The sequence below is a fragment of the Amblyomma maculatum genome, chromosome 1 (genome assembly GCF_055883805.1).
Source record: "Amblyomma maculatum isolate TAMU_Amacu chromosome 1, ASM5588380v1, whole genome shotgun sequence".
Classification (NCBI taxonomy): domain Eukaryota; kingdom Metazoa; phylum Arthropoda; class Arachnida; order Ixodida; family Ixodidae; genus Amblyomma; species Amblyomma maculatum.
This window is the reverse complement of record NC_139344.1, coordinates 383,822,876-383,846,988: the sequence shown is the minus strand read 5'-3', so window position 1 is coordinate 383,846,988 and position 24,113 is coordinate 383,822,876. Positions and strand designations below refer to the sequence as shown.

Here is a 24,113-nt window from a genome sequence, read left to right as displayed (position 1 = left end):
TCCGTTTAGCAAAGGTCACGTGCTCCACGTCACCATAGCAACTGCGGCTTGTGGGCGTCGTCTGCTCAGCCTTGTTGGGCCGACTGTGCCCGTTATCTGAGGTGGTACACTGACGCTGCAGCACGTGAGTAGTTTCGCGTTTGTAACAACTTCTACAATTCTTTGCTTTCAAAAGCTGAGCTGCGTTACCTTGAAAATTAATGCATTTAGCTTGGAAGCTATCCGAAAGTGCGCGCGGCGGTGCGCAAAAAATTTGAACGAATTGTATTCGTATTCCGAAAACTTTGTAGCTTTTAATAGCAGAACGTTACCGCGGGTCTAAAATAGTTGAGCTAGTATACATACCAGCTACTATGCAGATATTGATTTGCATGCGAATGAGTGTGTGGCTGTCGACACCAACGGCATACTGGCCTTTCGAGCTTTTCGCGTTGTCGCAGTTGTCTGTATAAAGTTAAAGTAACACCTAAAGCATATGCGCTTCGCAGTTGGCGAATCTGGGGAGGTCAACTGCGAACGTATTTCATAGCTGATGAGCCTATATCGAAAAGTGACGTACTTCATATTAGGAGGATGGGAAACCGACCTAAACTGTCATTAAAAGTTCCAGCATTAGGCGACACTTGCATATGACACCCCGCGCATTACATATCGGAATTTAAAAAAAAAAAAAAAAAGCAAGGCTAAGATTTGCTTTGTTTCTTCCTTATGATGAAAGAAGCACGCTCGTTTTAGAGACTTGGACTAAACCACCACGAAACACGCCAGCCCGTCAATAAGTGAAACCGAAAGTGAAAAATAGTACAGAAAAAGAATTGATGTCAGTAGTAGCAAATGGGCATTAAAAACAATAAATTCTTTTAAATTACTCTTTCTTTAATATTATCGCTACGAATCTGCAGTTATCAACTAATTCTGCGCTGTTACACAAACGATCGTTGCGCCCCATAGCAGCGAACGCAAGCAAACGAAAACGAAAGTATGGTACCTGCCCCGCTCACGCCCGCTCACGCCTCCCTCAGGCGCCTTGGTTTGGTTGGCATCAGCTTTCACATGCACAGTCGCCGACGCCCAGTTAGTGCGCGCCGCATGAAAACCGCTCGTGAGCCAGCACATGGGCGCAGCCTTCGTCAAGGTAAGGAAGCTAATGAATGGAAACCCTGTTCATGACACTGTTCAGCTGGAATGTCAGCATAACTGTGCGCCCGGTACGACCCGGAATGCAGCATCTGTGCGCGGCCGCAAAGGTAAGCTCGAAGACCAAGCACGCAGCGGTTTGCGGCCAACTTTACGTATGTGAGTGCGCGTGTATTTACGCTAGTCCGAAAGCGCTGCGAAGAAACGCTGACCGACGAGAATCATAAGCCATGTGTTAAGATACAAGGGGTGTATTTTGGCTGCGTTTGAGCATTTCAGTCTTGTTTTTGTACCGGCATTAGCATATATACTGCACCCTAGGTTCTCGAATACTGGAGAAATAAAGCGCCTATCTGTCTTTGGAAGTACGAGGGAACACGTACGGCTATCATGCCTGGAGGTATCTGTTATTCTTTCATGAAGGCGAGGCAATATAGTGTGCGTATTCTGTATTATGCAGGAATCCTGAGATGGCTGCGGATCGGTGCTTGGTGGAATTCTTCGCTCTGGAGCTGAAGCGGGCCGGTGGTGCCCTGAGGGTATCTCAAGATACACTCAGAAGGTACGAAAGGAGCATGCCAACGATGCTGGCCGAGTTCATGAATTCCAAGTACAACAGATCGCTGACACAGTTCTTCAGATATCACAAAGACTCCTTCGGCTTTTGCGAAAACTTGGTTGGTCTACTTCCTCAGTTCGAAGCTAGGAGCATTCTGGCGCAACCAGAAAACTTAACTGTTGTGCAGTTCTTTCTGGACCTCCTCCAGAAGATTGGGGCGTCGCGGGAGCAGCCGTGTTCAGTACATGTTTTGTCCAAGTATGTCCCATACATGGACCATGATGCCAGACTGTTCCTTCAAAAGATGTATGCCAACAGCCTGAATGTGTTCTTCACCCTCAACAGCCTCCACTTTCACATGACAGCACCCGACCGAGGGCTTGTCTCGCTTAGGCAGCCCCTTGCGGCATCAAACTGTGTTGCCGTGCACCTTAGGAAGTGTCTGCACAAAAACAATGCTTTCGATTTTTCAAGCGGACTCAACACCGAGGAATTGTTGCACCAAGCGACAGCAACTTGGCTTCCTGAACTGAGGTTATACTTCGGTGATGGCAGCCGAGCAAGCAAGTTGAACAGCGTGCTGAACTCTTACCCAAATGTCTTCAAGTGGAAACCTCATGGCAAGATTTGGCTTCGCAGGACGTATGAAAAGTGGGACAGGAATTGGAACAGTGCCGAAGAACTCCTAGCTGCTATTCACTTCATGGAACTGCTGAAGGACATCGGTGCCACGCCATCTAATCCAATTTGCTTCAACTACATCCTCTGCAGTGCAGAATCTGTGCCTAAAGAATGCTCAGCTTACATCAACCATGTTTTCCCCGGTATTGATCTGATTGATTTGTTCCATTTGCACCCTGACAAGTTTGATCTGTCTACAACCAACTGTGTTTCACTGAAATGTGGAGATCGGGCAATTGAAATGAAAAAGAGCCCCGATGCTCTGTCAGCTTACTATGCCGCTCAGCTGTTGAAATATGCGCCCAACTTAATGCCTGACACACTCAAGATCTGCACAGAAAATGCTCCTAAGGCAGTGAAAAGCTACTGTGGGTCTACTGTCCGACACAGACTTCACACAGTTCTTGATGCTGGAAGGGAGCTGCTCACAAACGGTATTGTAGACAACATGATGGCTGCTGACTTGCTCAGGTCTATCTATAGTTACCCTGTGTCTAGATCCGACAAAAGAAGCAAAATTTCCAAGGAGTGTACGGCGTCAACAGTGACAAATCCCTCTACGCCAAAAAAGGCCGCTGTGAAGCCTTCTAAAAAATCAAAACAATCTTCTTCCTTGGTACAGCCACAGCTGGATGCATCAAATCTTAAAACTGAATCAGCTGCACCACATCCAACTGCAGAGAGGTTGACGGTGGCTGAAAAAGAGAAGCCCCACAGCACCACTGCTAAAGCATTAAGCTTGACTGAAATGAAGCAGGATGCAGTCACACCGAACAGCTTGAAGAGGTTTCAGTCGCATGTTAGCCCAACTACATTCAATGCTCCACCTCCTAATGCAAGAAGCTTGTCAGAGTCTGAAGAAACAAAGCTACAAAATACTGTGGCTAAATCATTAAGCTTGACTGAAGTGAAGCAGGATGCAGCAGCGTTGGATACTTCGAAGAGGTCCCAGTCACATCTTGGAACAACTGTGTTGACCATTCCAACTCCTGCTACAGGAAGCTTGACAAAGTCCAAAGGCTCGAAGCTACAAAACACTCGTGCTAAAGCATTAAGCTTGACCGAAATGAGCTGGGATGCTCCAGCATTGGACACCCCAAAGAGATCTCAGTCATTCGCCGACATAACTACATTGATCACTTCGACTGCCACTGCAAGGAAGCCACAGAACACTCTGCTTAAAGCACTGAGCGTTACCGAACTGAAGCAGGACACCGCAGCATTGAGTACTTTGAAGAGGTTACAGTCGAAGCCTGATGAAACTACATTGATGTTTCCAACTCTCACTAGAAGAACCATGACTGAGTCTGAAGAGTTGAAGCCATGGGACACTCTGGTTAAAGCGATAAGCCTGAGTGACTTCGTGCGGGACACTGCAGTGCCCGATACCCTAAAAAGGTCCCAGTCACACGTTCGCACAAGTATGGTGATCCTTCAAACTTCCTCTGCAGAAAGCTTGACAGAATCTCAACTGGAGCCACAAAGAACCATGGCTAAAGCACTAAGTTTGACTGAACTGGAGCAGAATATTTCATTACATGATGAATTAAAAAGATATCACTCACTTCCTTTTGCATCCTACAGCACTTCACTGCCATCACACCTCGTGCCAGCTGTATCGAATGATGTTACCAGGATCAAAATGCAGGACGGAAAGTCTGAAATACCAGCAAAAGCGAGCTCCAGTCCGTGTCTCATAGCAAACGAGTCTAGAGGATTGGCGCCATCCGCAGAGAAGAGCTCCTCTTGTGTGGAGCTGCATGGTGTTGAGCCAAGGCTTTTGGCAAAAACAGTTACACACAGAAGCCTAGCAGGGCAAAGGCAACAGCCAAAACTATGCAGGGGAATGTTTGCCAAGGTCGGTGAAGAGAGAAAAGCAGCTGAAAAAAATCAAGTGAATGCCTGCGGCGGGGCATCTAATTACACGTACAGTAAGATGGAGCATGTCGTGTCGGAATTTATTAAGAAACGACTAGCAGCAAGTCCTGCTCATTTAGAGGATATGAACAGTCTATCTGATGCAGTGAACAAGAACTTTGGTGTCCTCCCCAAGTACGAAATCCACTTGGCATTGCTTTGTAGTGAGGGCATACTCAGTTTTGATGGAAAGCATGTTTTGTACAATGCTAATTGGGTTTGATATCTCATTTCTATATATATTTGATAGGTATAGCAATTTTACATTTTTATATATATGTATCCCTATTGTTGCTGTCAGTATTTAGCAACGAGTGGACTTCACAGAGCTGTGAAGTTTTGCAGAAAAGTTCTATCCTGTTCCCATTCTCTACTGATCTATATTGTGCCACACTGGCAGAAGTTTTTATCAGTCTGATGTTCAACTGTGATGTGCTGTAAGTGATTGATACGAGCAAATTTTTAAGTTGCAGTATCTTGTGTACAACTTATATTGAATAATAAATTTTGTTTTAGAATGTTGTGTTCTTTATGTGGAAAAATTACATCACTTCACTGGAACATGCATGCAATTTAAACATTGCAGAAGTACTTGGTTAGACCAAAAGATAAAGAGCGATTTTGTTTCAGTGTGAGTGAAACTTTGAAGTATTTCGCTGTATGAATTGAAAGGTACATACGATTTGCCGCCTACAAATAGCTTCACTGCATTCAAATCTAACCTAGAACTTCACACCTTCTGGCCGAGAAACTGTAGCGAATAATAAAGACAAAAATTGGTTGCATAATAAATTAAGCTTGCCTTCCCAGCATGCCATTTCATTTGTAAGACCAACTTTCAAAGTGCTCCATTGGCTGCTACACAAAGCTTGCATGTATTTCTTATGCTTTGTTTTACAATTGATCAACGGCAGGACAAGACTCTGCTTTTTGAATGAGGGAAGTGGCCACATTGCTCATAAGTGGGACAGTGTAACCTCAAAAACATTCCGAATGTTAGAACTGACATCACCTCAAGACATCAAACAAGGAGCTTGTGCATTATAATTGCATTAAAGAAGGAACTATGCTTGCATCCTAGGCATATACATAGAGTTCGTATAATAAGCATGAGCTTTCGGATTGACTGGCATAATGCTGAAAGAAGGAAAGCCTAATGGGGGATGGTATGAAATCGGGTGGTACAATGTGGTTAATTCCACCATAGTAAGTTTGTCACATTTTGCACATTAGAGGAGCTATTAACAAAAATTCAAGCAAAAGTTTACTTCTAAGTTAAAATAACCACAACTCTCCGATGAATATAGTGCTGTTCAAGGCTAGCCCTACCTGACACAGATATGAAGCCCTGCTTTTAAAAAGCCATAGTCGTGTTCTTGAATGACCTTGGGGAAGCATGTCCAAATTTGTATCCAAAGGCACCAAGTTCAATTCCCATGATTGCAACCTCTGTAAAGCTCCTGCCAACTTTGTCATGCAATGCGTTCTCGCGATGTTACAAAAGCCACCAACCAATTAGTGGCAACCATATGTTGCCTGGTAACTATATATCACAGGCCAGAGGTATGTGCACTCACAACACCAATTACAGGGTTTCCTGACGAAGGGGGAGGCTCCAACACTGTTACTTTAATAATTTCACGGGAAGTGTGTAGCTGTAACCATGTAGTTTAAATTTTATTCTATGATCAACAATTAAAGCCGGTTCATTATTAGGAAAGTTATGAGTGTGAAACTAGGAAAATGACAAGAGGCATAAATACTGTTGGCGCAGCATTGATTTTACTCCAAATCAACCATCTCCCACAAGAACGTTCTATTAAAATAGTTCTTCCTCTTGTACCCACATTGTGAAGCACAATTAGTGCTATATGTCCAAGAGTTGTCACTAACCATAAAATTCTGTTACAAAGGTCAATTTGCACACAGGTTCTTTGCATGAAGAGATCGTCAAGTACAAATTAACTGGATCGTGCAAGAGGTTGAATAAAAAGCTAGCCACGGCTACAGTACTGCACCCAATATTGACCTAGGGGGAACTGCTGTAGAAAAGCTTTTATTTTTGAACTGCACTGCCAAAACTGCACCAAGTTTGCAGAACATACAAAGGCATAAGCTATCATGCAAATGATCTAAAAGTGAGTAGATTCACCTAAATAGACCAATGAGAGTTGACACAAGATACCGTCAGGGCTGGGATCCTTCAGGAGGTTCCAAAAGTATTTGATGGTCTTCTTGCCAGTTATTTTTTTGTTGTTATTTTTGGAAAATAAATTTCATTTCAGTATTATACACACCTAATATCTGAACAATAACTAGCTGTCGGACTTTTCAGGTTTTATTTCTTGAAAATTTGGCGGGGTTTATTTAATGAGCGGAGTGTTTGGTAATTACCTTCAACAACAAAAAAAATTTGCATGGATAAAATAGCTTTTTTTTTTTTTGTTACATAGATGTTCCGCCTTTTTGTGCCAGCACAAGCAGTAAATAATGCAGAAGATTATTACTAGCTGTACTTTTAGGAGAAAGTGCTGGTGGCATAGAATAAAAATTCTGAACGTATATAGCCATCAAACATAAGTGCAAGCGAAAGTTTACTTCCAAGACTGCCCAATTTTGTTAGGTTGATTGAGGAGGCAGAGCATATTTTAGTAATTATACTTCTATGCATGGTTTCACATCATGCAATAACCTATATAATAGCGTGAGCTGATAAATACATTTACAATATTAAAGTATTACAATATTATCAGCCGCAAAAGTTTACGCAAGGTGAGTGTTAATTTTCAAAAAAAAAAATAAAAATCAAATCCCCGGATGGCGGTTTTAAACGTTCTAAAGTCCCTAGATCCGTTTTTTAGGGACTACGCGGTTCGAGCGCGCGAACTGCTGTTGTCAGCGGACAGAACACGTGCACAGAGATAAGCGATACAACGAAACGCAGACAAAACCTGCTCTCCGGACTAACGTGGGCCGGATTTCCATCGATATGAGCGGACAGCTGTGCCGGCAACTCCTGCTGCGGTCGGGCGGACGTGCTCACCATCTCCCAGCACTTCGAAAGCTACAGCGGAGATAATCACAGGTAAACTTTTGTCTGAAATTGTGCCCAAAGGTGATGTCATGAAAATTCAGTTACTGGGAGAAAGGCTTCTGAATTGCTTTGTGTCTCGGCAATGACATGCAAAAACGGCCTGGTTTCGGGTGTGCAGGAACTAAGTTGCTGCTGATATGGCTCATTCCGTCCTCATATCTTTCCGGTCCTTGCGTAGCGTTGTTGCTTTCTTCGCATGAGAGCGACGGGAGTCCACATGACGATCACACGTTTTTTAGTCGTGGCCTCCACATATACACTGGTAATACATGATCCCCGTTAGAAATTGAGGCTGATAAGCCCTGTTTCAAATTGCTCCGCTGCAAAGCACTGCAGGACGAAATGAGTATCGCGACTGCGACTAGATGAGGTCGCGCGTCTACCAGTCGCGCGACCAGAGGAGAGGAGCTCGCCACTATCGATGTTCACACTTGCGACTGTCGCCTTCTCGTTCGTCAGGCACAGTTGGGGCGAACGTCGGTAGCGGCCGCTTGCCAGACACAACTTTTTCAGGCGAGCCCGTGCGCATGCCGCGCTCTCGCGTTTCCAGGAGAACGCCAACAACGAATAGACTGTGTCAATCACAGTGGTGTCAATATAAAATGTTGCGCCTGCGTGAAAAACCCATTTCTCAAAAGTTCATGGTACCTACCGGATAGTCCGAATATATTTCCAATCTCCTCCAAGGCCATATCCTTCTCCCTGCCTTTGAATTCCGGGTTCAGTTTGTTGAAAAGGTAGGGGTATTCTCGTGGAATGGATACGTCGGACGTATCGAATGGATACGTCCGACGTATCCATTCGATTCTCGTAAAGATACGGCGGACGTCGATATACAGGCTCATGGCTGTATGCACGTCGAGCGCGGCCACATTCCGTGCTACGCGTGAATGGATATCAGCCATATCAGCTATCCGCGACTCTCGATGAGGTGTTACGAAGAGTGCATCCGTTCTAACATAGATCACGGTCTTCACTCAGGATTGTGTACGGCAAGCATCGCTGTCACGCACATAGCTGCAGGCGATGCTACGTACTGCACCAGCTCTACCAGCTGGCATCGAGATACGCACATTCACGAGCAGCTTTCGCTTCGCACTAAACTATCACCTCGATCTGCCCGTAATGCGAGCGAGCTATTCCTAGCATTTACGCTGTCTTAGGTCCTGCATCGACCTCCGAAGGTCTAGCGCCGGCACAACACACACACACCTCGCCGTGCAGAACATTCGGCAGTCCAAAGTATGTATATGAAATGGCATTATGCTCGTTCCTCTTAGCAGACCGAGGGAAAAGGATGTTTCTAGCTAAATTATTCGTTTAAATTCTACCTCAGAGCCGTGGAAGAAGACATGCCGAATCTACTAGAGGCCTGCGCTGCTACTGCGGCGAGCTGCACATCGACTCGTCGAGGCGAAGACCTACTGCACCGCACCGCAAGAGTGCACAACCGGAAAGCCGGAAGCGCGAATGATCCGAATTCCCTGTGAACAGCAATGTTCTTTGGTATTTAGGGGAAGACTAGACTAAAGTGCTTAGCCTGCATCTTTTTCTTGTCGTTGAATTTTGCGTACATGTAGTTTAAACCCCCGCATGCTCGAAGTTAGCCTGACCCGACTGAACGGCCGCGCAGCTGAAACGATCGGGATCGATATGCATGCATCGCCGGACTTAGGTACGCGGTAGAAAATGTGCGCTGCACATTTCGTTGCAGAAGCTGACTCTTGGAATTTTGCAGAGTGGGCCATGCAAGTGATCGTTGCTACAACCACGCATCCATATTCCAAAGGCTGGCCTACCCCGAGGCGCATAAATGTTCAACCGTGGACGTATCAATGATCGAAGAGAGGACAGATTTTCACAATATTGGGCGCGAAATCGATAGCTACCAGTGCTCAGTGTTAGAGAAATTCTGCCTTGATCATGCGCAATTCAGTGTTTCAGGTTTGGTCAGTAGCTATAAGTTTGAACAGTTCGCCTGTCAAGTCAGCGGCGCCAGCGATGGACCGGCGGAGCGATTTTCCACGCTACACCGCTGTCTTGCTAGAAAGCCTACCTAGGCGGCGTTTGACATTCAGCTGCTTTTTGTGGGCCCCGTAAATGAAAGCAACGCCTTCAGAAATGCGTTAAATGCTCAAAAATGTATTCTCTTCAACAGTTTCACTCCAGGCTGTCAAAGCAGGCGGACGTTGATAAAACAGTTGAGCACTCCAGTCTTTAGAAATCTGTAGAATCGCCTTCAGTTTGTAAAAGTATTGGAATAGGTCACTTTCCGATCGCTGGGACATAGACCCTCATGACAGCGCTTTCACGTGAATAAGGACCACACCAGACCAAAAGCTTGTCTCATATAACATAGCTAACTAAGGTATACCTTACAGCATTGTGTTGATTTTTATGGTGCATAAGCGACTAATGCTGCCATGCACCAAGAACAAGGTTTAATGTATTTATTTTGTGTGTAATGACTAAAATGTTTTTTAGGATGTAGCTTGTTTAGGAACATTTTAGGAAACCAAAAATGCAGGAAATTTGCACGTCTCTCCTAGGATCATGCTGGGATGGAAAGGGATCTGTTGCAAAATTGTACAAAATGTTTCCTCTTATTTTCTCGACTCTGGCGCACGTGTAAGATATGGTTTATTGTTAGTTCATCTCCACACTCCTTGCATATTGGTTTGTCCTCTTTCATAAGTATGAAGCTGTGTGTGAGGTGTTGGTATGTGTTTTTTGAAGATGGCCTAAAATGGCCTCCATGTTGTGTTTCTGATTACTGCATGATTTCCATTCCTTAATGACAGGTTTGACAAGTATAGTTTGTAGTTTATTTCAGTGTTTCAAAAATCCTGCCATTTCACTTTAACTTTTTTTGTACAAGCTTCTTGGTATCTTCATGCAGCATATTCACCCTCTGTAATTTAGCATTGTGTCAAGGTAACCTGGTTATTTCTTTTCATCACCTTTTAATCCTTGGAAGTCATAGAAATAAATGAGATCCACAATCATGAGCTATCTAGGGTATGCATATGTCCATCGCTCAGTGGAATGGTGTCAGTACGCTCTCAGAACAGGTCTTGTGGTAACAACAACCATTGTCTGAGGTGGTCCTTTAATGGGCATTGAAATGCTATGTAACTACAGGTACTGATAAAACTCTTGATCATGTTATGTGATGATGCGATCCTTGCATGCATATGGGTATACATTTCAGAATCTGCAGTGCACCACTTGACCATTTGCCACCAGTTTGTGTGAAAATGTATTTTTCATGCATGTTAACCAGTATTTAACAGATGACCCCTGTGCACAAGCCAAAAGTGCCACGAGCCAAATCTCACGAGGCCACACGACATGGCAGGAGCTGTTAAGTCAAGCTTACAAAGTTATATTTGAAATATGTTCTGGGATGTTTCAGCTCCAATTAAGAAAGGTTGAGGCTTACAGAGGTCTATGCCAGGTTGTCTATCACCTTACAAGGCAGCCTACGACCGTATGCTAATGAGTATATCTGAGACAACAGAGACATGAATTAAGGAATTAGTAATTATGTTTGTAGCAAAGGGCATGTAAATTAACGGGAATCCACAGTGGGATCTGCAGACAAAAACCATTAACGCTGGCACACCATACCCTTACAGGTGGAGATTAGGAGTCTCCCTAATTTTTTTTCTGTTCAAAGCTTGTCATTTCCTTCATTCTTCCAGATGAGGAAGATGTGAAAATGATAGCATCGAAAATTCCAGAGACCATCGTTAACAAGGATGCTGATCCCAACAGCGTAAAAAGGAATTTCAGAAAAGATGGGTGACTAGTAATGCTGGCAACAGTTGAAGCTAAGTGGAAAGGCATGAAATTGAAATGCAACATATGCAGACATATGTTGCGAGACGACCAGTCTGTGGTGTGCGACATCTGTCTCCGTTAGTTTCATCAAGTGATTGGCCGAAGCAGATGGGGCTTGTGGTTTTGTGATAAGTGCAGTGTAGTAGCATAGATGCAACCTTGCCCATTAATAGTTGGAGTGGAGTAAGTGCATTGTTTTGTTTTTGTAAGATGTTCATGGTTTCCATGCAAACATTATGAGAATTTTTTTCCTAGAGAATATTTGCTGAAATGTGAATATAATGTGCAATAAAACTAGTGTTTTCTTGCTATTTACTTTTCCTTGTATACATTAGTTCTGTGAAGAAAACCACAGGCTAGAAGGAAATGTAATGGCATGCATTTTGATACTTGGCCCCGTTGTGCTGGCTCAGTAGTTAGAGTGCTTGGCTGCTGAACCCAAAGATGCAGATTTGGTTCCAGCCAGAGCAGGAGCATTTCAATAGAGGCGAAACAATAGGCCGTCATGCACCGTGCGGTGTCAGTGCATGTGAAAGAACCCCAGATGGTCGAAATTATACCGCAGCCCTCAACTATTGTGTTCCTCATAGCCGTAGTTATTTTGGGATGCTAAACCAGATATATATCACATCATACTCTGAGTAAGATGCTATTCATGGTCAGTTAATCATACACTAAATGATCAATTTTTTTCTGCATGGTACAGCAGCTGTTGTACAATTTTACTTTAGCCTTCATGAAGAATATCACACTGGCTCCACATGGCCTTCTGTTGACCCTTGATATGCGTCACAATCACACACCCGAGTATGTATTTGTCTAAAGGCACCTATGCATGCAAGGAGGGGACCGTTACTTTCCACTTGTCAGAACTGAAATGCATGATCCACATCATTTCTGTAATTCAACTGCTTGCTATTTGAACTGTCCAGCATTGATGCAAGTTTCAAAGAACTGCAATTAGCAAATTAATCTAAGCAGCAAACCATGCCAAGAACTGCTTCGGTTTCATCTTTAGCAACTGTTTGGGAACTAAAATTAGCCAAATGTTGCAAAACATAGATGAGAGGTTACAAAATCTAAAAAACAATGCAGCCTACCTGTGGCATGTAGGGTTTCACATCCTAAAGTGACATATGTAGCTATGAAGAATACCGTAGTGGAGAGCTCCAGACTAATTTGACTGCCCGGGCTTTGTACTTTGCATTGACATCTTGCAGAAAACAGAAGCATTTGCATTTCACCTGCACCAAAGTGCGACTGCCATCACTGGTATTAAACATCACGACCTTGGGGCAAGTAGCCTAACGTGCCACTAAGATGTCACAGCGTGTACGTACATGCTATACATGTCAACCTTTCTAGCATTAAAGCTGTCACATGCATGGCAGATATTCATGTTCAGCTTTGGACTGACAAGTTTAAAAGTGTACTATTTGTGTTTGTCTAGCATGAAAAACAAAGGAAACTAAGGAAAAACGAAAAAAAAAATGAAGATAATAAGTTGAAAAAGCACTAGTCATTAACACATAAAGCATATTCGTTCCTTTATTAATGATAAAGTGGCCTTCAACAATAGTACAAAGCCTGAACATTTAAAAAGGTGCTGTGCCAGGCAGCTATTTTACAGAAACCTGAACCATTTCACCTGTAGTAATGCGCATCCCGGCGGTGTGGGCTGGGCACTTATTTTTCGGTCCACTCCAACATGCGAAAACTGCATCATGTGCATTCCCATTTTCCGAGTTTTGAGCTCTGTAGTACAGGCTAACAAATTGTCGATGACTTATTTTCGTCTGATTGTTGCACAGCGCGTGTAAATAAATTACCACTGCACCTAATAAACACTGACATGCACGTGCAACATCGCCGATCATAAACGGACACAATGATGTCCGTCCGGACATCGGCGCACTCATCACAGCACTCTAGTAGGACGTAATCCGTACATCACAGCATCTCATGGTAAGCACAAACCACACCTCCAGTTGTACAACAAACACGAATGACGCGATGCTTGGGCTAGAGACACGCCGGCGGTGCCCAGCATTTTCAGCGCCGCTTGTACTACGTGGAACTTGCAGCACCAAACCTCAATGCGAGCAGAAAGCGATGCGTTACGTGACGCATCTCATCACAGATGGAAGTGAGGAAACTTTGAAGAATCAAAACTACATAATTACATAACGACCATCGTAGACGTTAATCCACATAATAACGAGGACCAAATGAGCGGGCGTGCGGGCCGCGGGCTGGCCGTCAACACCGCGATTACATGCGCTTGCGCTCTGGTCCTGCTTGCCACCCTGCCGCGGTCCAACTCACGTAAACCTATCATCATGCCATCACGTAGTATATCACCCATTCTAGGCACTATTCTTGCCACTGTACTATTCTTTGTAATTTCACATTTCACGCATGCAGTATGTAGTACATACTTCTTGCACCTCGCACGTACACCTCATACCAACTTCGATTTGGCTACATATGGCTACCATGTTGTTGCTACAACCCACCTACAACCACATCTGGGGATCTCGGATCCGTCCGGCTTTCCCGACGGATCCCAAGGCCCATATCGGAGAAAAATGCGTTGGGTCCGTCGGAAGAACCCTACCGATCGGGTCCGTCCGCCGTACCTCTGAAAAATATTTCCCGGATCCGTCGGACGGATCCCGAAGAAAAACGCACAGGATCCGTCGGACGTACCTTTAAGACCATTGATCGGGTCCGTCCGACGTACCTTTAGCCACAGCCATTCTTTAATTGAATTGAGAATGTGCCCGATCGAGTACTCTAGGACCTCGCTGATTGGTTAAATGGTTTGCGACTAGTAGTCGCGCGACTGAAAATTCGAGCAGTGCCCGATCGGTCCGCGGCAGTCGCTTTTCGACCGATGCGACCATTTGCGACTGTCGCTTTTCGACCAAAACGGTCGCGCGACCGGTGCTAGTCGCAAGTGTGAACGGGCCTTAACGCTCTCAACCTCACCTAACCTACACGCTTCCCCTCTGGGCCTCAGGTCATACTTATGAATAAAGATTTAACAAATGAAAATTTCAGAATGAATGAAAAATTCGCAAGCACACGATGTCAGAAGGATGGCTCAGTGCTCTTTTTTACGCTCTTTTTTACGCAGGCTCGGGACGTGTCGAAATGTGGAGTCAGTATATCGACACTGACGATTAAAAAAAAAAAAAAACAAAAGTATTAAGGTTGGAATTTGCCACCCACATTAAAAACGACAATTCTCGCATGATGATGATGATAGGGTGGGCACCGTGTTGGTGCCCCAGTCACAAGAAAAAAAAAAAAAAAACGCAACAAAGAGTACACGATGCATGTTTTGCAGATGTGGTGCTATCTGGAAAGCAGGTTATGTACTATACCGGTGATGCATATTTCAAATTTCAATCATGTGGGTATGCGGCAGTGCACAATGCTGCGTAAATAGAAGCTGGCCTTGCATGGTCAAGTGGCCAGGGTGCACCCCAGTGTGACCGTTCCTGCCAATGTGTTTGTGCATCAGTAAGCAAAAGAAGGGGGAATGAGGGACTCGTTATGTTACATACAAAGAAAGCCAGCAGCAGCCACAGACACCAAGGAAAGCATAGGAGATCTTTTTTGGTGTTGATCAATGTGAAATAGTAATGTAAACTTGGAGATAATTGATTAAAAAGTAGAAGGAAAAGCAACCATATGCTTCCGGAAGGATCCAAACACACAACCTCCTAATTTCGTGTCCAATGCTCTAGCTACCTATCGAGCTATGGCAACGGCTGTCCAAACTTTTCATTTCTTAGGGGAGTGAGCTGATATCGTCAATTCCCCATAGTGGCTGTGTGACTTGAGAGGAAGGTCTTTACATAGATAAGTTTCCTTCTTGCTGTTGAAATGCTTTATTCTTGTAATACTGTTTGGGGCCCAGTACTGTCAAATGCTCCTTTCACATCTAGTGCCAAGAGGAGGTTTACACTGTTCTTGGAGCATGATATTTATCACTTATTTAATTTGGAGGAAGGCATCTTGTGTTGCTGAGTCCCTTGCGGTATCTCAGCATACAGGAAAAAAATATGTTCTTTTTGCCTCTGTGATTTTGCCCTGAGGTGAACAGCTCTGTCTTTCATAGTCAAGAAGTGAGAGATGGACTCAGAAGACCCATCGTTTTTGGAGTTCGCTGCTACTTATGGTGTGACGCCCTTAAATGCGATCACACTTTCATATGCAGGGAACTATGCAGAGTGAGAAGAAAGAAGGCAGCTATTAGTACAACAGCATGAAAACAACTTTAATTAATAAATTAATTAGCTAAGGTGTTCAGCAGGTGCAGCTGAGCCAAGAATGCCGGGGTTTTGTTGGTCACTGTCCTACTCGGGTTAAGATCCCCATCTTGAAGGCTGACATTTTCCGTCGCAGTGATAGTCGAAGTTGGGTGGTGAATTACTTGCTCGGCAAAACGGATCGTTTGGCTAGAATTGGTCCGGGTCTTCCTCAGCTTTAGGGTGGGATGTCTTTGACTGCTCTCGGTTCTCTTCTACGGTGAGCCTTCTCCTTCACTTTGAACCAGGAATCGTGGGTAAGACTTCGCCAGTGTCCTGTGCTTGTGCCTTTTATCCTCTCTCTCAAATCGACTAACTCGACTAACCGCATCAACCTCTTTGTATGTCGCAGGCGTTGCTTTCTCACAGCATGCCTGTGATATGCCAAACAGGAAGCAGCCAATGTATCTTCTGTCTTCCTTCTTTTTTTTTTTCCCTGAAAAGCCATACAGATGGGACTCCAGATGTGCTCAGCACACTGCAGTGATTCTCTGAGGAGTGAACTTCATCCCAGGCAGGGAACCTTGATGTCTTTGAGACATGCTAGTTAGAGCGTCCACACTTCAAGGGTTCTTAGTTTTAGAGCGCAGTTCTTTGGCGCCCGTTCCTGTGTTTCGCGTCGGCGGCGGTGTCGACCTCGTAACCAGCTCCGCCAGAAGAGGGGGGGGGGGGGGGGCAGCAACCGGAGAACATGAGGAAAGGAACAGGGGGGGGTCGCCGATGGCAGCGCTAGCAGCGACTGACTGATGCCGCTGCTGCCGCTAGCGAGTCCAGACAACGTGACTGCGTAGAACACCGTCGCCGCCAAGAAGAGGAGGGGGTCCCCCCTCTTCCTGTGTGGTGGCGAGAGTGCTCTCCGGTTGCCGAAACGCCGGCTCACTATCAGCGGATCATGGTGCGTGCATCCCATTCTCACTCGCTAGTGGCGTCAGCGGCATCAGTCAGTCGTTGCTGTTATCTGTTCATCGCGCAACATTCCTATGGGCCAACGCGTTGCTTCCCACAACCTTCCGATAACTCAATTGCTCTCTTCATTTCTCCGACCTTCCTTCATTTCCTGATAGGGCGAAAGCCGCTGCTCCCAGATAAGCATCGAAGGTGCATACAGCTGATGATTTTTGGTCGGATGCTTCTGACACATGCTGCATTTTTGAGAGAGAGAACATGTTATCAAAGCATTTTTCTCAATTACTGCATGAGTTGGTCCTCTGCTTACTCATAGTAGTTGGGTCATGACATAAGAAACTATGAGACATATAATCCTGCGGGCTACAATTAACTCATGGACAAGACTGCTCATCCCGCATGTCCTGGTGTCTTGCTAGCCACTGTGTACATGGGCGTTGGCAGGATCTTGTTTTGGGGGGCAGAGGGGACAGAAAAAGAGACACGAACCCGTTGCATCACAGCGGGAGTGATGTGGCTTAAGCGGGGGAAGCGCACCATTTCCACCCCCTGATGATGCTTACGACACAATGAAGTGCAACTGTAATGTGTAGAGCTACAACGTCTTATATACACAATGTCTTACGCTGTTCTGACCGTGATGTTCCCACTGGTCGCTCAGTCCTTGATGGCCTCAGCTCTGTCTGGGAAATCCAAGTACACTCTACATCCCCATAGTTGTGTTATTCTTGTTTTTGGCCTATTAGCTATAGTCGTAGTGATAGTCTGAAGCACACGACTACCCGTGTAGAAAGGGTTGTGTACATTTCCGGGTATATATTCCCTTCCTGGGTGCGACATGGCTCTCTAAAATACACCTACATATTCAATGCATAGTACATACCTATCGTGCTAAAATGATTGTGGTTTGTTGGATCCATCTATGTTCATAATATTCTTAACCTCAATACAAGCACAACAAAGGGTCACACCAACAAATCCTCATTTAACCATTTTTGGGCACCTAGTTCCCGACTCATTGCCCCTGCATGTTTGTTATTTACTAGTTGGTAAGAGTTAGATCGCTTGGTTCCGCAATCTGCTGCTCTCACAACCTTGCTGCAAAGTGACAATTACAATACCTGATTATTAAGTGATGTGTTCGTTTGCTTCTCTTCGCAGAACGGCTGCTACCTCTTCCTTGGCTGTCCATGTCGAAGTCAGAGCGGAACTTGCTATCGGGGATATGGCTGATGCTCTTCGTAGAGAAGCGTGAGTCGGGCTGGCCTGTGCGCGAGTTGATGACCACCCTAAGGGCTCTTAATGACGACACGCAGCTCACCCGGTACCTCGCTACAGGGGCTGAAGAGAAGTTCCGCCGTTTTGTTCGTGAAAGAGCCATTCCTTTGTGCTACAATGCCCAGAAGGACACGGTCACCTTGCCTAAAAACTCTCCAAGCACAGCTACGGATCAGTGGCTGGTCAGGTACCTGTCACAGCAAATCCAAGCATCGCAAGGTAGTCTCGAGACAGGGACCAGAACCTCTACCAAATGCCAGTCTGCTGTCCTTAAGTGCATGGCAGAACACTTGAGAGTCATATATGATGGCAACTTGAAGCTGTTCTTTAAGATGCACCCAGCAGATTTCACGGTTGACGAGAGTGGCAGTCTTGCACGACTGACTGCCAGCTTTCACGAGGAGAGTACAGCAACATTTGACAAGGAAGAGAACTTAGTTCTTTTCTTCGTTGACCTTCTGCAAAAAATTGGGGCCACAAAAGACCAGCCATGTCGCGTATACACACTGACAAAGTACCTCCCGTTCATGAAGAGTGCAGAAAGAAAACTACTTCGTGAGAGCTACCGTGACAACCTCAATGTGTTTTTTCTTCTCAACAGACGTAATTTTGCTACTACTAGAGCCGAAAAGGGATCCGTATTTCTTAAGAACTACGATCCGGACTACAGCACAGCTTTATTCTTGAAACAGCAAGCCCATATTCTAAGTGCATATACTTCTGAACACTCGCCGAAAATCCCTTTGGCAGAGCTGACCTCAAGAGTGAAGCACTCGGCATCACCGATTGCTCGCCCTTTCTTTGCTGTTAAATCCATAGAGAAAAAGCTGAGAGATTTAATCCGGCAACATCCTGCTATGTTCCACATGGATGAATTAGGGGAGAAGCTGTGGTTCAGAGAAGAGCGCCCACCTTATCCACAAGGTCAATGGGATTCGGATGCTGAACTGTTGTCGGTAGCCTTCTTCATCGATGTCCTGAAGCACATAGATGCTACATCACCGTCGAGGGCAATATGCTTCAACTACATTGTCCATGTCGCTAACGCTGCACCACCCAGCTGTAAAGACTACCTGGAAAACGTATATCCTGCACTGGAAGTCATTGGCCTGTTTCACCTGCACCCTCGAATCTTTGGCCTGTCTTCAGTCAACAGAGTCTACCTCAAGACTACAGAAGAAGCACCAAGCACACAGTTGGCATCTAGAGACATCACAATGAAGTCAAGTCATGACAGTGCTGAAAAGGAAGCCGTTTTGTTTGCAAAAAAGCTTCTTAAGTATGCCCGCGACTTGAAACCCGAGCTCCTGATCGCATGCATGGAAAGCGCATCCCTCGGCGCACGCAGGTACTTCAAGCGGACAGTGAAGGGTCGCTATCAGTCTGTAATCAAAAGGGCCAGGGCAACATTGTTGTCTACAGAGTGGGTGCAGCCCTTGAACTCAATTCAAAGAAGCATCAATGTGAAGATGACGTCTGAAGCCTCGACACAAACAATGGCTGAACCAACGCCCCTGCCAGTGACGAGTGATCCTGAATGTGCCAGCAAGAAGGAAAAGACTATACAAAATCAAGGTCAAAAGAGTGATGCACCAAGGCTCTTGGTAAGCAAGACTGCCGAGAAGAAAGCTGCTAACATGCCTGTTGCTAACGAGAATGAAGTTAGCAAAGACTCGCTCAAGAGTGCGCTGCCAATGAGTAGACACGCGACGGCCATGTCTGGAACACAGAAACCTGCAAAGGCAGAGAAACAAATTGTGCTACTTGAACAGGCCCAAGGAGTAGGAGGCCAAAGTACAGGAGGTGGATTGTTGGCGAGGGTCTTGGTAAGCAAGAGTGCCAAGAAAGAAGCAGCTATGCTTCTTGCTAATGATGATGTAACTCACAAAGACTCGGTCACGCTTGCATCACCAAGGAGCATCAACTCAACATCTGGCACAAATAAACTTTTAAAGGCAGAGCAACAAAATGTACCATCTAAACAAGCCCAAGCATTGGCAGGCAGGACTACAGGAGACAAATTGTTGGCAAGCGCCTTGGTAAGCGAAAGTGCCAAAAAGATAGCAGCTACGTCTTTTGCTAATGGAAATGTTGCTCACAAAGACATGATCATAAGAGTGTCACCAAATAGCAGCAACTCGATGGATGTATCTGGAACAAAGAAGCCTCTAAAAGCAGAGCAACAAATTGTGCCATCTGAACAGGCCCAAGCAGTAGCAGGCCAGACTACTGAATATGAATTGTTGGCAAGAGTATTGGTAACCGAGAGTGCCAAAAAGACAGCAGCTACGTCTCTTGCTAATGGAAATGTTGCTCACAAAGACACGATCATAAGTTCATCACCAAATAGCAGCAACTCGATGGATGTATCTGGAACAAAGAAACATCCAAAGGCAGAGCAACAAATTGTGCCATCTGAACAGGCGCAAGCAGTAGCAGGCCAGACTACAGGAGATGAATTGTTGGCAAACGTCTTAGTAAGCGAGAGTACCAAAAAGAAAGCAGCTACATCTCTTGCTAATGGAAATGTTGCTCACAAAGACATGATAAAAAGTGCTTCTCCTAATAGCAGCGACTCGATGGATGTATCTGGAACAAAGAAACCTCCGAAAGCGGAGCAACAAATTGTGCCATCTGAACAAGCCCAAGCAGGCCAGAGTACAGAAGGTGAATTGTTGACAAGCGTCTTGGTAAGTGAGAAAGCTAAGAAGGAAGCAGCTACACCTCTTGCTAATGAAGATGTCACTCACAAAGACTTGATCGCTGGCACGCCATCAAAGAACAGCAACTCAATGGATGTACCTGGAAGAAACCTCTAAAGACAGAGCAACGAAGTATGCTATTTGAACAGGCTTAAGTAAGAGAAGGAAGTACAGGATATGAATTGTTCGTAGCTTTGCAGTGACTTGTGAGTTATGCAGGAGCTGAATTGTTATTGGTTGCTCTGCAATGACTAATGAAACTACCGCCAGACCATCTCAACTTTCTTGTGATGTGGTTGTGACAGCAGAGCAACCGATTTACCTGGCAGTCACCTATGTGGCCATCCATGCAAGAGCAGACCCAGCGAAGAAAGTTGACAACGGAGCAAAGGAGAAGGCTTTGTAATGTATATTTACAACAGTGCACACGAGTTCACAATGGAGGATGACCGCATAAGGGCTTTTCCAGATAGTCTCATTCGAATGGCAAGGGTCTAATCGCTGCCGCTAGCTCTCTGCTCTGTGTACGACCTCCAGCAGAATTCCCATTTTAAACTTTTGGTAGCGGACCGACCGTTGCATCACCCACTTCTGCAGAAGGGTGATTCATCTCACTGCTTCACGTTGGCTTGAGTGGGCTCTGGGCATGTGTGAGTGAGCTAACACCAGACATTAGTCAACAATGTGAGCTTACGATGCATGAATCAGCTTGGCACCTGGTTTCAACTGGATGCCAGCGAAAGGAAGTCCTGTTGAAGAAATCGATCTGGCGTAACAAGGCAGAGGCTATGGGAGCAAGCTGCCACATATCATTAAAAAAAAATGAAATTAGCTAGGCTTTGAAGGTAGCTAGCAGAGTCACTGCGAAAGTGGCTAAGATGACTGTATACAAAGCAGAATTCCCTTGAAGCGGACAGTGTGCCGGTACCACAAGGACGAAATGGCACTGTAACTACCGAGAGGTAACTGAGATGCACTTGTTTCCTTATACCCGTCCATAATTAGCAGAAAGTGCCTTTTACACATACATGTTGTTCTGTGCGAGTCATTTACCGAATGCTGTCCTCTTCGAAGTGCGGTACACGCTATGTAAGCTCACTCGTTAGTGACTGCTCAAATTAAATGGGCATGCCAAGTATGGCAGTTTCTCGCCTCTTTAATTTCTTTGCTCCACTCTTGATCTAAAAGCCATTCGATTGAATCCCTGCCGCAGGGGTTGCATATCAATGAATGAAGGTGAAATGCAAAGTTGTCATGTGAGTGTACATTAGCGAACTGCAGGTGGTAGAAGTTAATCATGAACCCTGCACTACACCATTCCTCATAGCCCCAGTCACAGCTCAGGAATGTTGCATAAGCTGCAGATTAACAAATTTACTCACTCATTTGCAAACTGCAAGGTGCAAAAATGAGCCTGCCTAGAAATCATTGATTCCCCAGCCAGCAGCAATGGGCACATGGGTGCCATACTGTTCTGAAAAACTTGTACTGCAGCAATAATAATGTGCAGCATTTTGCGGTTTGTATCAGAGTGCGAGATGTGCTGCAGTAGTAGTTCTTCTACACCCGTATTTTAGTTATAGTATCAGTAGTGGCGATAATGTTTTCAGGACATCTTACCTCCTGGGACTGTTACATTTTATTAAGTGACACAGGTGAGACAATTACCAACAGGTATAATGTAGGGCTAATCCGGCATTCCCATGTGTTCCAACTAACTGGAATCAAGAACCAAAAAATGAAAAATAAACTTTTGGCAAGCTAAACCGGTCTCAGACTAAATTCGTATCTTGCGACAAGGTAAGCCTCGCATGTATCCTTTTTCCCAGCTACACCAGTGCGTGTAAACTTTGCAAAAGGTCTGTTCAAATCACCTACACTCCCTACACTAGTTCTCTCCGTGGAGCACTTCGCCATTCGTTTCACGAGTGTAGCCTAGCGCTCTTTACACGACGCCGTTCTTCTCACACAAGTGTAGATGTCGTGCAGTCCTAGTTGAGAAAACTTTTACACTCTCTCGACTGACAATGCTGATTGCATGCAGCCAGTGCCGCAGCAGACAACAGCGAGAGGTGTGCAGGACTTCGACCTTCAATATGTCAGTTTCAAATGACGGCAGCGTGTTAGGCGTTGTCAATGGCATAAACACATTATTAACGCTTATCGTTGGAGAAGACAACCAACAACTGGACTCAGAGGATGGATATATGTACGCTACGCCAGGTAAGGTTTTGCTCAGTCAACAAGAAAAGAAACGTGCATGTGCACGGTGGAATGCATGCGCTTCTTGCGCTGACGCTGTGCTTGCTTGGGTACTTCTTTTTTTTTACTCGCCTAGTTTGCTTCTTACTTTTTTTTTTCTTGTTCCTCGTAAATGAGCTTGGTACTAACCAAGTTTGTAGTTAAATAGCTTGGCATGTTGCTATCCAACGTTTTTAAATATGCTGGCTTTAACCAGCCATGTGTGCGTCGCCTCTTCTCCTTACACCTTTGGCAGGTTTTATTCAAAACTATGACCCAGATTTTAACTATCCGGACTTATTTACCGGTGGCTCCCAAAACATCGATATTTATACTCTATGTTGAGCAATGTCGGCAGCTCGCCAGGCTAACCAGCTGGCTGATTGCCGAATGTCTACGCCGCTGCAGAGCAACGTTTGCATAACCATTTGTATAACGGTTTGTGTATAATCGTTGGTAGCAGGTCACGGTCCATTTTCCTTCGTAGCTCAGAGGATGCACGGCAAATGACAGGTGTAACAAGCACGCGTGCGTGTCGCAAATGAAGCAGAAGGCTTGCACGAGTTCTGTACTTTAGCGTTCGTTTCTATTTGGCGCCAGTGTCGCGCTATGCCTGCACGTCTAAACTGACACTACATGAGTGTATAGCACTTGCTGTGCACTGCATGAACAAGTGTAGATCGTGCAGGGTGAATCGAATATCAACCCCACGCTGTAATATCCACACCACAGAGCAGTGAGGCATTGAGGAATAGCTCTGGCCCTGCTAAAGAAGCGGCGATAGTGATCTGGATTGGGAAGGCCGCCAAAGCTCAAGGGATCCTGGCCATCTGATTCACAGTCCTGCCTACATTTAACAATTAATAATAATTTCTTCATCAAATTATCGATCATGATGGTTGCTGCCTTGTTCAGGTCAGGTATCTGCGTCTTCCCTGTGTCAGCAGCCAGCAAAAGAAACAAAAATTCCATGGACCCTGAAGCATCAGCAGTGGCGAATAGTTTTATTTATTCTTTATTCAGTGACTGCCCCGCTTAGCCCAAGGGCGCTACAGCAGGGGAGTTAAAGTTGGGGGGAAAAAAAAATAAAAAATCTTCATTTGCACAGAACACTTGCTGACCTGAAAGCTCATTCCATTTGCTGGTAGAACAAACAAAAAATGAACTAGCATACACATTAGTTCTGGCACGGTATTCCAATATCTTAACAATGATCAGTGCGAGCAGAGACATAGCGTGGCTTGTGTAAGTATATTTCCTTGTGAATGCCAGTTTTCCTGTAATATATTTGATACAAGAGCTTGAGGCGTAATTTCTTCCGTCGCAAAAAGAGTTTCCGATCCTAATTTATTCATGTCGGTGCAGCAATCAGTTCTCGAGTACCAACACTACAAATCTTGCTGCTTTGTTTTGAATTTTTTCAATTTTATTGCTTA

At 45.0% G+C, this 24,113-nt stretch overlaps 3 protein-coding genes across 5 annotated transcripts in view; 2 read left to right on the top strand and 1 right to left on the bottom strand.

Moving 5' to 3' along the window:
• Chd64 (transgelin calponin-3) overlaps positions 1-24,113 on the bottom strand; it is a 58,161-nt gene that overhangs the window by 32,332 nt on the left and 1,716 nt on the right. The gene's annotated exons all lie outside the window — the stretch shown is intronic.
• Positions 3-4,812, top strand: LOC146208408 (uncharacterized). Of its 3 annotated transcripts, none has more exons than XM_084593370.1 (2): positions 3-124; positions 1,598-4,812. In XM_084593370.1, exon 2 carries the CDS (start codon positions 1,608-1,610, stop codon positions 4,515-4,517), a length of 2,910 nt encoding a protein of 969 aa, XP_084449496.1. In that variant the 5' UTR covers positions 3-124; positions 1,598-1,607; the 3' UTR covers positions 4,518-4,812. The 3 variants fall into 3 exon arrangements, with proteins under 3 accessions (XP_084449496.1, XP_084449480.1, XP_084449487.1); XM_084593354.1 differs by lacking the exon at positions 3-124 and adding an exon at positions 1,009-1,135; XM_084593361.1 differs by lacking the exon at positions 3-124 and adding an exon at positions 1,125-1,247.
• Positions 7,211-22,193, top strand: LOC146208407 (uncharacterized). The gene is made up of 2 exons (XM_084593342.1): positions 7,211-7,379; positions 17,618-22,193. The coding sequence occupies exon 2, from the start codon at positions 17,647-17,649 to the stop codon at positions 20,551-20,553; it is 2,907 nt and encodes a 968-aa protein (XP_084449468.1). The 5' UTR covers positions 7,211-7,379; positions 17,618-17,646; the 3' UTR covers positions 20,554-22,193.

Bases quoted from the DNA above. Each gene is read 5' to 3' on its own strand.
- LOC146208408 (XM_084593370.1), top strand. From the start codon at position 1,608: ATGGCTGCGGATCGGTGCTTGGTGGAATTCTTCGCTCTGGAGCTGAAG.
- LOC146208407 (XM_084593342.1), top strand. From the start codon at position 17,647: ATGTCGAAGTCAGAGCGGAACTTGCTATCGGGGATATGGCTGATGCTC.